Source organism: Lytechinus variegatus, chromosome 2, assembly GCF_018143015.1.
Source record: "Lytechinus variegatus isolate NC3 chromosome 2, Lvar_3.0, whole genome shotgun sequence".
NCBI lineage: Eukaryota > Metazoa > Echinodermata > Echinoidea > Temnopleuroida > Toxopneustidae > Lytechinus > Lytechinus variegatus.
The window spans coordinates 28680593-28695996 of NC_054741.1; the positions used below are offsets into that span (position 1 = coordinate 28680593).

The window sequence follows — 15404 nt, forward strand, 5'->3', positions numbered from 1 at the left end:
GGATCATACCTTTGTGATAAAAAAAATACATGTTTATCGGTCAACAGCAATAATGATAATGAAGGGTGTCCCAAAATGTTCCTGGAATACTTCCCCAAGAGTGGATGGAGTGCATACACGATGTGTGGCTTGTACAATGACACATTTGTAAAAAAAAAAAATATACACCACTAAACAACAGCAAGCATGGGCGTTAGCGCAGAGGATTACCTTTTGTTTTATTGGAGGACGCAACAATAGATGTCCCCCTCAAAAAACAAAAGACAATCCTCTGCGATTATGCCCATGGCAGCTAGATATCATATCATTATTATGGTTGATAGGAATATTACCATTAGTAAATTCAATTGCCAAACTGTTTAAAGGTATTGTTTAACTTTGTGAGCAGCTGATTTAAAAAATTCTCAAACCAAGATGAAACATGTGTACAGGTGCATGTATTAGAACTAATAAACCCTGAAAACAACCATTATTGAGAATGAAAAGCTAAAACTACAAGGCAAACCCCGATTTTGTAAATAGGCGTCTTATAGACACCTAAATAGTACACATAAGTGTATGGGATGAAATTAAGATGGTGTTTCCGGTCACTTTATATTTCAATTTTTGAAGCACTAAATAATCATTTTCGAACGCAATTTTTTCTGGGCTTCATTTTTGTAACATATCACAGACACAGGTGACAAGTGTGACCTTCCAGCTCAGATTTTTTAAAAGTCAAACCAATGTTAACCAATCACTTTAACTCATTCTATGACATCAACAAACCCTGTCGGTATCACACCAAAAGACGTTAAAGATGGGAATTGCTGCTACCCTGTTTGGCATTCAATCATTCAAGGGATAGAGCTATGTCGATATGGCGCTGCTAAGTGGTTTGGACTTTCTTATAAGAAAATGAATAACACACTATAATTGGTATACAATATACTAATACTGACATGATGTCTCTCCTTGACAGGTTTCAAGACAGGAGTCCTGTGACACAAACTTAAAAATATTGATCATAAGGTTGATTTTGATTAAAGATTGTACATTGTGGTTAATGCAATCAATCATGAAAATTTCAAGACCTGGGCTCCGTAACACAAAGGTTAGCGATTAATCGCTAAATGAAATGGCCTATCAAGATCATCGTTGCATGTGCATTTTACTCAGTAGACTGACTAGGAACCAATCAGAATTGCTCTTTCAAATTAGCGATCAATCGCTAACCTTTGTGTTACGGGACCCAGGGGCCTGTTTCATAAAGCTGTTCTTAAGTTACGAATGACTTTACACAAGACTTGTGACCCTTTCTTATGCTACATGATATCCCTATGTAACTGGTTCCAGTCGTGCGTAAAGTTATGTGTAACTTTACGAACAGCTTTATGAAACACCACCCAGGACCCTCTTAGCACAAAGCATAGTGACCGATTGATGATTGTACATTGTGATCGATACAATCAATCGTGCAAATTTGTTGTACAATCAATTGCAAAGTTACTGCCCGAATTCTCAAAAGTGGTTTTGAAATCCATCAGTTGAACCCATGGTTTATGTGGATTTCCTGTATAAATTACGCTTATCTACCAGGTATATTGAAATTTTGTCAGTGTGCAACATTGATGCCTGTTGCCATGCTATTTTGCTCATGAGTCCAATTTTATGAAGAATGGACTCATTAATTCAAAACAATGGACTCATGAATAAAATAGCATGGATTACAATGGCAACAGGCGTGAATTTGGCGCACTGTGACAAAAGAGTACATCACCATTGGTCATTTTTTAGTATACTCAGTAAATCAGGCAGAATTTATAAATAAAATCCGCATAAAACATGGTTTTCAAAACCACCTTTGTGAATCCGGGCCTATGTGTCTGATGACAAGCCTCAAGCCGTTCATCATCTCATCCTCATGACCTCCTCATTAGCGATCCTAATAACAGCCCTGAAATCAGCCTCCACATGGTTCCTCCAGAATCGTCTATCCCGGCCCCAGACTTGGGCTGGGTAGCAGGGGCTGGCTATCCCCTGGAGGATGCGCGCAATGGCACGGCCGGTGAACGTCCTATCGTGATTGACGCTGATGAACTGACGGATGGTCAAACGGATGCGCCCCTCCTCAGAACCTTCCATCTGTGCAGGGAACGTAAACAAATCAAGTCAATTAGACTCAGTGATATTATTCCCTTTTTGTTTTTGGTGGAGATGGAATGGTGAACACAGGGGTTTGATGGAATATGTTTTTATTAAAATCATCTGATTTGGTAAAATAACATCATGTTATTGTGCTTAGTTTTTTTTCTTCTGTTTCTGGTAAACTCCCGTATGAACTCGGCAGGACAACTATTTGCTGGTAAACGCCAAGCTGGTATATAACCATTTACCTAGGAAACATTTTACATCCAGACCGATTCTGCATTTAGATGAATCTGTCTAAGTCAAATCTCTGGAAATCATTTTCTCTTTATAGAGAAATTCAATCGAAATAACTCATGCTTTTGAAAATTCTGGTCAGAAAATCGCTTTGACTTTGGAAATTATTTGAATTGTAGAAGGGTGAATTATGGAGATTTAAGAGTAGTTTTTCAGTTCTGTAATAGGCAAAAATAATACAAAAACAGGGTCAACTAATCAAAAGTCTGCAGAACTATTATACCATTTGTATAAAATAATTAAATACTACGTCTGTAAAGCACTTATAAACATTCCAACATATTACATGCTTTTTAAAATCTGATTATTGGCTGCCATATCTAACCTTAGATGTGTCCTTTTGACTGCGCTGTATCTTGGTTAGATCAAGTTCCTCTGTGAAGTACTTGATCAGCTCTTGTCGGAGGTGATCACTGCGCTCTATATCTACCTCATCACAACAGTCCATGTAAGATTTCTTGGAGATACTGTAAACAAAGGAATTTAAATCTGTTACTTTTGTTACAGTAACTAAGTAAAACTAAAATTTGTTATAAAAGGAGAGGTAAAATATAAGCCAGTTTTTCAGTGAAATACTCAATGAGCCACCATAAAACTCTTGCAAGGTAGACTTTATTTCCAAATCAATTCAAAACACAAAAAAATGAAAAACAATAGTTGTTTATAATAATAGGTTAAACAAAACACAGCAAAAAATACAATTTAAAGGAGAATGAAACCTTGGAACAAGGTAGCTTGTGTGAAAACAGAAAAATCAAAGAAGCAGATCAAGGAAAGTTTGAGAAAAATCGGACAAATAATGGGAAAGTTATGAGCATTTGAACATTGCGATCACTAATGCTATGGAGATCCTCAAATTGGCAATGCGACAAAGATGTGTGATGTCACTTGAGGACAACTCTCCCCACTACTTTTGTATATATTTCACTTAAATTGCCACTTTTATCACATCTATCAGTAGATCATGTGTTCTTGCTACAGGAGGGAATGTAATGCAGATTTTTAAAGAATACATCATGGATAAAGAGTTTGTATCACAAGAAAAAGCAGGAAGAGACATTTTGCGGGTATTTTATAGTCTACCAAAAAGAAAGTTGTTCACATGTGACATCACACATCCTTGTCGCATTGCCAATAGGAGGATCTCCATAGCATTAGTGATTGCAATATTCAAATGCTTATAACTTTATCATTATTTGTCCGATTTTTCTCAAACTTTCTTTGTTCTCATTTATTTATTTTTCTGTTTCGACACAAGCCTACTTATTTCAAAGGTTTCATTCCCCTTTAACAGAAAAAATGCAGAGTATTTGAATGGAAAATGGTGTATGCGAAAAGCCAAGGTATGGCTTGTATAAAATACACCAATGAGATAAATGAAATAATAAGGTGATCCCTGCGTGCTACAACTACATCATCACAACAATCTTTGTAGGATTTCTTGAAGACACTGTAAAAAAAAAACGTTTGAATCCATTTCTAACGATACGCGCCAGAAACTAAGGATAAATGAAATTTGTTATTCATATTATCACGTAGATCTACATTGGAAATTATCGAAACTAAAATTTCAGGGAAATAAATGAAGAAAAGCAAATTGAATGGCTCTTTGCCATGTGATTTCACAAAAATTCAAATCATTAGGGCCAATATTCCTGGCTTAAGATTCTGAATCACCATATAATATAAATATTACCTCTCCAGAGTTGAGTAGATAGTATCAAGTTGCCCTAGCTCTCTCTTCTCTAGGTGCATTACTCTCCCATAAAGGAAATCTACCACACCGTCTAGCTCCGCATCACTCAGGTTACCACGGCAACGGAATGAGAATGCAAGGTTTGAGAACTCCACCATCACACCAGTCCTCACCCAACCTGCATCAGATGAGCAAAGGAGATGAAATTAAAACTGTAAAAACAAATTTGTATCAACTAACCTCACGAAAAAAAAGAGATGCAAATGCAATATTCAGGTGTAAAGGCCTGGTCCCACTGGTTGACAGACACGAAACGTATTCAAAACCGATACAGCGTACAAGCAAAATTTTGGGGTGGCTCAATTCGTTTTCATCTGCTCCAGACAATGGACAAAATGGCATGGGCGAGCAATGAAATCGCAGTGGACGAATGCTCGATGGATATAAAGCGTATGAAACACGTATGCAAAGAGTACACATCGGATACATAGCGTTTTCCAACAGATGGCAAGATTCTTTTCCATTTTACATCCTCTCTGCATCTGTAAGTTCAGTGGGACCAAGCCTTTAGTTCATCTTTGGCTACATATTCCGAGTGATCACAGTAAATCTGATAAAATGTTTAAGACCAATCACAACATTAAATTACATTAGCACAATTGCATGTAATGTTGTGCTGGGGTTGGATCTTATTGCTCTTTTACTTTCAACCAGACTTTAAATGAGACGAAGCAATACAAAGCCTGAACAGTTCATACATATTTATTGAAGATGATAACTTGATGATGATAAATACAAATAATACAGGAACATGAGTAAGTCTGATGGTGACTATACTCTCTAAACTCCAATCTCTAATCTATCTGTATGCTGGAACAATCTGTAAAGTAATCTCTAATCTGTAACAATCTATAACCAATCTAACAGTCTCTGAAGTAATCTGATTTGGGTTCAGAAGTGAACTCCTTATATATTGGTCTGGTCTAGACTCTTTACGATCAAACAGGTGTTGGTCAACCTTGGACGCTTGACCAAAACAATCTGTACGTCATAACTTTACTCTGAATTGGGGGAGTTGACCTTTTAGGGAGAACATGAAATGTAGTGAATAAGAAACCCATAAAATGTGTGTGCGTCAGAAGTTTAGCTGGAAGAAGAATGAGTAATACTTTCTGATGAAAGTTGGAGCTGGTATACTTCCTGTAGAAGTATTGATTAAGTATAGATATAATATTGAATATGTGAGATTTGACTTATCATCACTTAACAGTAAATTACACAACTATGCTGTTTGAAGCAATAGCCTGTGAGATGTATATCATTTGTTTAGATCTATTGCATGTGCTACAAAAGTTAAAGGGGAATCCATAAAATGTTATGTTCACTGTTGGTAAAGAGAACAATAGAACAGAATGGTGAAAGTTGAAAGAAATTGGACAAGCAATAAGTTATGGCTGCTTTAAAATTGAGATCCCTATTAGATTTCAAATTGGCAACTGGGTAAGTAAATTATGAAAGGGGCAAGGACAGCTTTCCCATAGGACAAGTACTTATTCATCAGGGATTTGTGGTTTCCCCTGGGGCAGTAATCTAACTATAATCCAGGTAGTATATTGTTTTATGTCCTCATGAAAGAAAAATATAATTTGAAGAAAAACTTTTTGGTGAAAAAATGACACTTTAGCCATTTATGTATTGGACTACATGGAAGAGAAGTCCTCGCCTCTCATCACTATGACATCACATATTCGGCCAATTTGAAGTCTCCATGGATATAGTGATTACAAATTTGAAAATTTATAACTTTCTTATTGTTTCACCAATCAACTTGTCTGATTTTTCATTTTCCACTGCCATTTGTGTTACCACCTGCTTACCTTTTATTTTATCATGCTTCCACTGCAACTGCCTAAGCTCTCTCTTCACGGGTGTGAGTTCCCATCCCATGGCACTTGCCAATTCAACCACATCAAACTCCAGCGTGGTCCTGCCCGTATCCTTCGAACTCTTCTTCCCGTTGATCCGCTCCCTCGCGAGCGCCGCGGCCACGGCTGGACTCTTGAGGGCGCACGCTCTCAGCTCTCGCGGGCCCCCGTAGAAGTTGAGCATGCAAGTGGTGTAGGTGTGTGGGCGTGTCACTAACCAGCGGTCCGGGTGGAGCTCTAGGTAACACATCAAGGTTGCTATACCTAGCATTGGGGAATAGACCAATATGCCTTTGTAGTTAGTTTGGGTCTAGCATGACTTCTGAGCATTAACAGATTTTTGCACTTGTATGTTCCGCATTGCAATAAAAAAATGAACAATTACCAAAATTTAATATGTAAATTAGTTGTACATGAATTATATAATCTTTCACTTTGCTATTTAGAGAACAGGTATTTTCCCCCATTTTTGATAGAATGAATGCACGAATTGTTAGAAGGAACAAAAGAAAAATTGGATATGGTAAATAAGTTTTCAATGGGCATTGGAAGGTGTACAGATGACAACTGTGAGTTATACAAGCTTTAGTGCAGACAATATCTCTTATTGAAATACAACAAAAAAAGGGAAAATATAGAGAGAGCAAACTACTTGTTCTTGAAACTAATAGTCCTGAGAAGGACTACATACCTGGGCCCATTACATAGAAGCTATTATATGACACCTAGATAGATCCTTGTCATTTGATTGGTTGTTCGATATCGATCATTCAGCCCGTTTTACAATGACGTCATCAACCGTGCAATTTTTTCTATTGCAAGCGCGCACTGAGTCACTGATGCATGTTGTATGTACACGATATTCAACAGATCGAGCTTGCACTGCATAAGCATATTTTGCATCGAAATTCATAAATTTCATATGAAAAAGAATCTATTTTAGGTGTCATGTAAAACAAATAATGAATGTTCTTTTCATTCGTTCAATAGACAGAATGACCCATTCATCTCGGCTACACCTCGTTGGATGGACCATTTCATCTTTAATCTCATGAAGTATTCTGTCCATTGCACTCATAAACATTCGTTATTTGTATACTATCATGGTAAGTTTGCCATCCGATGGTAACTCTGATCAATAACCAATCAGAATCAAGGATTCAAAGCAAGTGACCATTATGGTAACTTTTATTGAATAGGGCTCAGACAAGTTGAGAAGAATCCCAGCATTCACTACAAGGTAAACTAAATAGACTTCCATGTTATCGGTACCATCATTCAGACCTTCAAAGATAATCATGATAAAACATGTACCTTCTTCTTTTATATCCAGATCCTGTACTGTTGTCTCAACTGGCATGGAAGACGCATGTCCTGGACAGATATTTTGGGATGGCTCATCTGTGGGATTTTCTTCATTTGCCTGTGCAAAATAATAATTTGATCTTAACTCATCATTTTTACATTTTATACATGGTAGGAATAATGTTGGTGCTGAAGATTTATAATGCTTCATACAGAAAGTGCAAAATAATAATTTGATCTTAACTCATCATTTTTACATTTTATACATGGTAGGAATAATGTTGGTGCTGAAGATTTATAATGCTTCATACAGAAAGTGGCCTTAGAAAATCAAACAAAATGAAATCAAGATGTTGTCTTTAATGATGTGGTGTTCAGTTTTTAAGCAATAAAGACATACCTGTTTTAGCTGGTGAATCTGGTTGCATTTACAGGGTTTGAAGATCCTCTTGACTAATTTCTTGACAGTGAAACGATCCACAGAATTTCCAAAGGTATGTCTCTTCAGCTCCCATACATCACTCCCCTACAGAATAAAAAAAAGAAAGGTCTCTGCAAATCAGGGGGATGTATAAAAAATAGTGAAGTGTGACATACTTGCCAACTCTAGACGAAAAAAAAGAGGAATCCATTTTTCACACAGAGTAACGAGCGTGTGACATTTTGCGCGGGAAGGGTGTGGGGGTACCCCCCTGCCACGGTTAGAAATTTTTGGAATTTTAGAACATGAAATGGGGGGCTTTCCTTCACTTTTGAAGTGCCTTTTACCTGTCCACAAAGAAGAAAAATATCTTAATTTTGTCCCAAAGTAATGAAATATGAAACAGGAAAATCAACAGGATTCATTTCATGAAATTGTACCATATTTTTTTACTTCAAAAACATGTATTTCCATTACAATAATAACTGGATATTTCTCAGAATACTCCTTGTATTTCTAAATAATTTTGGCTTTATTTCACGAAAACAGACTAACAGTCTAAATGCATATGTAACTTACACATGAACTTATGCAATTGCAAATGCACCGGTACGGTACTCACTAACCCAGGGAGCTCCGACCCGCGAAGCGGGCGGGCCGCGACTGGGCTAGGTACCGTACTCAGTCACTGCCCAGTGCTCCCATGCACTGTCTGTATAACGATCGGAATCACAGTCACAACTCACATTCACAATCCAAACGACGCATTGGCGACGGTATCCAGTTTCCACACACTAAATTTGTAATTTTGGCTTCAAAATTTCACGGAAAACTATATCCTTTGGCCATTAATCTGACGATCGTTGAGCTGGATCTTACGTTTCCACACGTACGCACTTGCAGAGCGGCGGTAACCCACGGAGCTCCGGCCCGTCGGTAACCCGGCACAGGCCGAAGCTCCCTGGGTTAGCAGCGAGGTATACTCGCGCTCGCGACGTCGCAGCATGCATTGTATTTGCATGTGTTGTCGCTCTAGCTGTGTTTGCACGCGCTTCTGCAATGTGCGCGCCATGTGAGATAGGCAAAGTGAAAAACTACGTACAAGAGTGTGTTCAGTTAGTGGAAAAATAATGCTATTTGGGATATCGCGATATTCAGGTGTCCGCAAGCTTCAGATTGGTCTAACCTTCGCTCCAGCCGTTTTTTCAATATTATCAATGTAAAAATTAATGAAAATCGGAATTCTGGAGTTGATATTCGTAATGCGGAATTGGCAATAAAAAATCGGGATGATTCCGCCAAAATCGGAATGGTTGGCAAGTATGCTCTAGGAATTTCAGTCTTGATTTTTAGTCACTATTAAATTGTTGTGATACACCCATCAAGAACATACGAATAAGAATGACTAAATCAAACCAACAAAGAAAGATGTTTATTTACTTGGCTTTGTAGCATCAATTTAGCAAATATTATTGAATATGACTGAGCATATTCGGGGCAATAGCCTGGCTGAGCCTCTACAGTCAGATTACAAGGAATAGCACAGCACAGAAATAAAACAACCCAAGATTTATACTGACATTCTCCAGGCTATCTACAACCAGAATGGGATGATAATTATGGTCCTGCTTGACTTATCAGCTGCATTTTGTACAGCTGACCACACGGTTCTGTCGAATCATCTCCAAGACAACTTTGGGGTTGGAGGAATTGCCCTAGAACTTCTTAAATCTTATCAGAAAAACCAAAGTAGCCATATCCCTGTGTCTGGTCAGTTTTCAAGACTTCATACATTGTATCTCACAGCTTTATACGCCCTATATGTCACAACCTAAGAAGGTTTTGAATTCAGCAATAATACTGTCTTTAAAAGCATATAGAGGTGGAATATTATCAATATTATTGTCAATAACAAATTCTTTTTCATAGCGTTCACTCACAGTCTTATCAAGGAAGACATGGCAATGTGCCGGCAGCCCATCTCTCCCAGCTCTTCCTATCTCTTGAACAAAGCTCTCGAATGTCCTCGGCAGATTGAAATGAATCACGGCTCTCACATCGGCTTTGTCCAGCCCCATACCGAACGCCACAGTAGCAACCACTATGCGTAGGTTGCCGGACATGAAGCAGTTCTGAACTCTCCTGCGCTCTGCGGGGGACTTTCCAGCATGGTAGGCCTCGCAACTGTTCACTTCAAGTTTGGCTGAAAGAGAGCATCAAGATTGTAGCTATTTTCTATGTGATTCAATTTTATCTTTCAAGCATATTCAACTTAGAAATATTTTTATCGAATTTTTTACTCTATGAGCTAATATTGGTACATATTTTCAAGCCCCCCAAAAAACAACAAAAATATTCTCTGCATACAAAGTCAAATCAAAACCATGAACAGAAACATCAGCACAGGAAGTCATTCATCCATACAGAGAACTATTACAAAGTCCAGTTTATCATCTGTATTTATAAATGTTGTTTTAAAAAGTTATCAGCGTAATGAGGGTCAATGTCTGGATACTTTATTTCTGGGATGATCGAAAGATTCCCATTCAATAACACCAAATCATCACAAATATTTAAGCCCTATTATATCAATGAATGTAGTCTCAAGCAAATATGTAAAAAAAAAATTTTAGGTAAATTTCTTCAGATTGATGTGTAATATGTCCACACATACAATATCTGGGCGTGTTGCATTCAAGTAGTAAAAGGGCGATTTAGCCCCCAAAATGTCCAAAGTGGTCCCTGGGCATATCTGAGCATAATAGAGAAAATTCAAACATTAGTTTTACCTGGTTTCCTATTCTTCTTTGACTTTCTGATTTTCTTCTGATAGCTGCTCTTCTTGCATTCCTTCTTTTCAGCTTTCTTCTCCTCTTCCTCCTCTCCAATTTCCATCTTCTCCTCATCACCACCATCATCATCATCATCGGAGTAGAAGGGTTCACTCTGCAGACAAGTTCTGATGAGAGATGCAATCCTCTCTGTCTCTTCTCGTCTAATACAGTATACTATGATAGACTTCAGTTTGCGGAATCTCTCGCCTTTCAACAACTCGATCAAAGCCTAAGGATTAACAGTCATGGGTAGAAAAGTTTGTATTCATTTGCTAGACAAAATTCTTCACAATAATATGGCTGTTTGTAGTTTAACCACAACACTGACATAAAATCATTCAGCATCATACAAAATATTAAAAGGATACCAGGGGATATAAGTGGGCCTTTACAATTACCCCTAAAAATAACACTTTCATGTTGCAGAAGAACCCCAATACACTGTTATTGGCTTCAATACAAATTAACTTGACATGTAATGGATAAAAAGAGGAGAATTAGTGTCTGAACAGACTAGTACCTCCATTAAGATTAAGCCCTTACAAGTCACATCTTTTTTTAATTCCTACAATATCTGAATGTAAAATAAAAGGCATATCAGGTAGATACCAAGAATAAAAGAATCATAAAGCAAGGGACTTTAGTTGTTATGTAGGAATGATAATTTTTGTCTCTGAGAATTTTTCTATGGACTCAATCACAAGTTCATGGAGCATAGAATGACCACAAAAATTAGTTTTGGAGGACATAGGAAATGGAGGTGGAGGAACTAGGGAAGGAGGTAAAATTAGATAGGAAGTGATGGGCCATCATTTCACGAGGACTCAGAAGTAAATAGGTATTTGTCTAATTTGAACCTCCAACAGAACTGATGATCACTTTCAGAGACTGGCCCAAGACAGACGGGAGCGGAGAACCTTTGTTGCTGCCATACATGCCAGGAGGCATAACAGGCAGTAAGTAAGTAAGTACTCATTTGACCTATCTTCAACAAAAAGTTTTACCCTTTCTCTGTCAAGATCCTTCGAGGCCGAGAGCTGTAGGTTGTTAGGCACTGAACATCCCCTGATGACTGCTCCAGGTTGTTCAGCGATGCCAAGGTGGTGGGCGACACTGTCAGAAGTAGTCTTAGTGGCAGTAGCAGTCAGTGCCAAGATGCAGTGGACACCAAGTCTGTCCTTTAAAACCTACCAGTTAGATTAAAACAGATATTGTTGAATGGTTTGTTGTTTTAATGACTGCTGGTGGGCCAGACTATCAAAGGTAGTCTTAGGGGCAGCAGTAGTCATTCAAAATACAATGGACACCAAGTCTCTCCTTACCAGTTAGATTGAAAAAAACAATGTTAGAGGAGTAAATTCATTTTGATGGACTTGGGGGTATCATGAGAGTTCCAGGGAAATGATGAAACGCTCCCCAGGTTCTTTCTATGTAACCTGGCAATGAGAAGTAGTGATTTACAAAAGCACATTAGAAGATCAAAATCATGAGACCACTGCTCTATCTAATGAGTGATTATAGCTCTTCAATATTTTTTCCAATGAGAATAAGTATAAATGTTTTAAGAAAAAAGCACTTTGTGCATGACTGGGATGAAAAGTATAATGGTATCACAACTGTAGTAAATATACATGAAGCATTATAACAAAGGTTTAATCCCTTCTGAGAGAATCTTTGGAAGCAAAACAGGAACTGTTTAAAATCTAAAAAAAAAAAATTGTTTTTACCTTGCAGAGCATTAGATAAGATGGTCTGAAGTTGTGACTCCATTCCGAGATGCAATGTGCTTCATCTACACAGGCAAAGGCAACAGGTGGCATTTTGGAGGGGTGAGGGAGGCAGTTTGTACCCCCTCCTACCACTGCTTCAGGTGATACCAGTAAGATCTGCACCTTCCCTGCCTCAATCTCAGCATGGACCTAGGAAAAAGGACAGGTTTTAACTCCATCAAAGTTACCTGATCTTTGTCAAAGTGAAATTGAATGCTGATGATGTATAAAAGTTTTGTATTCAGGTACTATCAAAGCACATCAAATACTGATGATATATGCAAGTTTCTTATGTCGGCACAACCAAGCAAAATGGTCTCCAGTTTTTGTCCATTGCCATGCAATAGATTACCAAAGTGTGACGTCAGTTGCCATGATGTCATGACGGGCTGGTTCTAAACAGAGTCGCACCTGACGATCTTCTGTACAAATTTTGGTTCATCTGAAAAAAAAATCATTCCCATAGCAGCCACTATCTCCTATGAGCAACATGTAGTGCTGTAGCTCGGTTCCTTCAACTCGGTCCGAACCCGGCTCGTAAATCTTATCAGAATCATAGCTCGACCCGGAGAGGCCCGGTAACCCGGTCCGGCTAAAATTGATTTATGTCCATGCAAAAGTACAAAGTTTTGACCTACTTGACTCTTATCTGTGACCGACATCACCTTCTGACCTTGTTCTCAAAAGACGATACAAACCCCCAAAATATTTAATTCATTGTTTATATCATCCAGTAGTAATGTAGAGAGGGATTGAGACGATACAAGGCCAAATCGCAATTCCTCACATCACCAGTGCAGCGGTCAACAGCACAGTCTGTGCACCGCTAGTGATTTACTACGAAACATGTGCTTTGAGATGATTTTTTTGTGTGTGTGTGAAATCAAGAGGCAGATTACAAACCACATTGTTTATTATGTTATCATTCTGGTGACCCAATTTTCAAACAGGCTTGTTTCTGTCTATCATAGGGCAGATTTTTTTCGGAGGGGTGGAGGTGGCAGAAAGAGTTAATTTCTGAGCGTATTTCATTCTTCATATTTGCTTTGAAGCAATAGAATATTTTAATCAAACTATTTTTTGTGTATGATTTATTTTTATCTGTCTTATTCTAGCCTTCAGCTACCGGTAATATTTTTAATAAAAAAATGAATCAAAATACATTTTTATTTCATATTAAACTTTGACAATCGGTCCAATATCATCCTACCCCCATATCATCCATTTAGTCATCTCTCACGTTTTTTTGTTTTTGTTTTTTGCTCTTGTACACATACCCCCCCTTCTCTCTCTCTCTCTCCCGGTAACGGCACCCTCCTCTTCTCGTCCGTCTCGTCCACCCTCTTTAATGTATCCTTTAAATGGGAATTGTTTTGCACCCACTCCCAGCTGAGCTATTATTTTCGGATCACCGACTTTGTGGAAAATGTCAACACAACAGGGTTTTGGGGGGAGGGAGGGCTTTTATGGTTAGCAGAAAAAAACTGGTATAAAAGATATCTCAATAAACCGGACAGATTATTTTACCAAAAAAGAGAGAAATATTCTGCATGTCATCACAGTCATAATATCAAAAGGAAAACTTCTTGAGTTATGACCATGCCTAATGGACCAACTGGCCTTTACTTGTAAACAAATTGGACATTCTCACCCAGTGAAACCATTACTCTCAGCCAATCACATGACCAGTCAGACAATATCACATGGCAGGTACTGTGTGCATGTGCGCCGTTAGCCGGCTAGCTATATCATCTCGATCCCTCACACACAAGGCCATAACTCAGACAGGAGGTCCGATCATGATGGGGAAAAAATGAAAAAAAGGTAGGGATGGTTGGCCTTTGACCTGTCCCCTCGACCATCACACTAGGTGGATGGATTGCTTGTTAAAAATAGTTTCACAACTTTTATTGCGGTGACAAATGACACCTCAAATATTATCAAACAATCCGGGTTTATTTTCCGGGTTCGAGGGATTCAAAGTGAAACCCGGCCCGTAAAGCTCCGAGCCGGTCAATGCCAACTCGGCAGGATTCAGCCCGGTAAACAATCCGAGCTACAGCACTAGAAACATGCACTTTCATTCCAGGTTCTTTTGTTTAGAAACAGGCCGCCATGACACCATGGCAACTGAAGTCATCGCTTCTGTACTCTATAGAATGCTTATTGAAATACAATCTACCAATATCATTGTCATGTAAAATTATTCAGCACATTGTCAATATAACTAGTTCCAAATAATATTTACCTTGTCTCTCTGTGGTTTGGTCATGTGACTATGCAGTCTAGCACCCTTGAGACAGCGAGGGAGCCCCAGTACTTGATCTTCCATAAGTGAAACGAGAGGAGAGATGACAAGGCAGATGGCTGGTTTGCGTTGGTTGTACATGTAGGCTGGTAGCTGGTAGCATAAAGACTTCCCTGCTCCTGTTGATAGTACTACCAGTGTGGAAAGCCCTAATAAAAGATTTGTTAGATCGAAATGAGGGAATCATAATATTAATCCTAATACTTAAAAAGAGCCCAGTAAATGATGATGATGAGGATGATAATACCAGTAATTATGATAATGGTAATAACAGTAATAACACCAAAAATAATAACAATAATTAATAGTAACAATAGTTGGATTTATATAGTGGTTTTTTTTTTAAAGAACAGCAGATTTCCGCATACCGGTAATCTCTTTGGATACTTTGAAATCTTAAAATCTTAGATTTTGTTTCTTCGTACCTCAAATATGCATGTAAATGTAAGATTTTTTTTTTTTTTTTTAGTCCAAAGTTGGGGGTGCGGTTAATACACCGTTACTTACGGTACTGTAAAATGCCTCTGTTGCCTTAAATTGCTCTCACTAAAAAATCGAGCCATCTTACCTGATAATATTCTCATGATAGCTTCTTCCTGACCAGGTCTAAACGTCTCATAACCCATCTTATTCAATGCGGTAAACACAGCCTTTGGAGTTGCTGGAGATTGAAAAGAGAATATTATACATTATCATTACAAAGGCTGTTAAAAAATAAACTA

General features: G+C 38.1%; 1 protein-coding gene across 1 annotated transcript in view; it reads right to left on the reverse strand.

Moving 5' to 3' along the window:
• Nucleotides 1–1190: 1190 nt before the first annotated feature.
• LOC121409724 (ATP-dependent DNA helicase Q4-like) overlaps nucleotides 1191–15404 on the reverse strand; it is a 29581-nt gene continuing 15367 nt past the window's right edge. Inside the window, exons 8-19 of the mRNA XM_041601632.1 lie at nucleotides 15251–15343; nucleotides 14623–14831; nucleotides 12333–12524; nucleotides 11610–11792; nucleotides 10561–10834; nucleotides 9712–9974; nucleotides 7751–7876; nucleotides 7318–7468; nucleotides 5998–6309; nucleotides 4121–4298; nucleotides 2750–2891; nucleotides 1191–2124 (exon numbers count right to left, since the gene is read on the reverse strand). Of these exons, the coding sequence (XP_041457566.1) occupies nucleotides 1891–2124; nucleotides 2750–2891; nucleotides 4121–4298; nucleotides 5998–6309; nucleotides 7318–7468; nucleotides 7751–7876; nucleotides 9712–9974; nucleotides 10561–10834; nucleotides 11610–11792; nucleotides 12333–12524; nucleotides 14623–14831; nucleotides 15251–15343 (2357 nt within the window). The 3' untranslated portion in view covers nucleotides 1191–1890. The remainder of the gene's footprint in view (nucleotides 2125–2749; nucleotides 2892–4120; nucleotides 4299–5997; nucleotides 6310–7317; nucleotides 7469–7750; nucleotides 7877–9711; nucleotides 9975–10560; nucleotides 10835–11609; nucleotides 11793–12332; nucleotides 12525–14622; nucleotides 14832–15250; nucleotides 15344–15404) is intronic.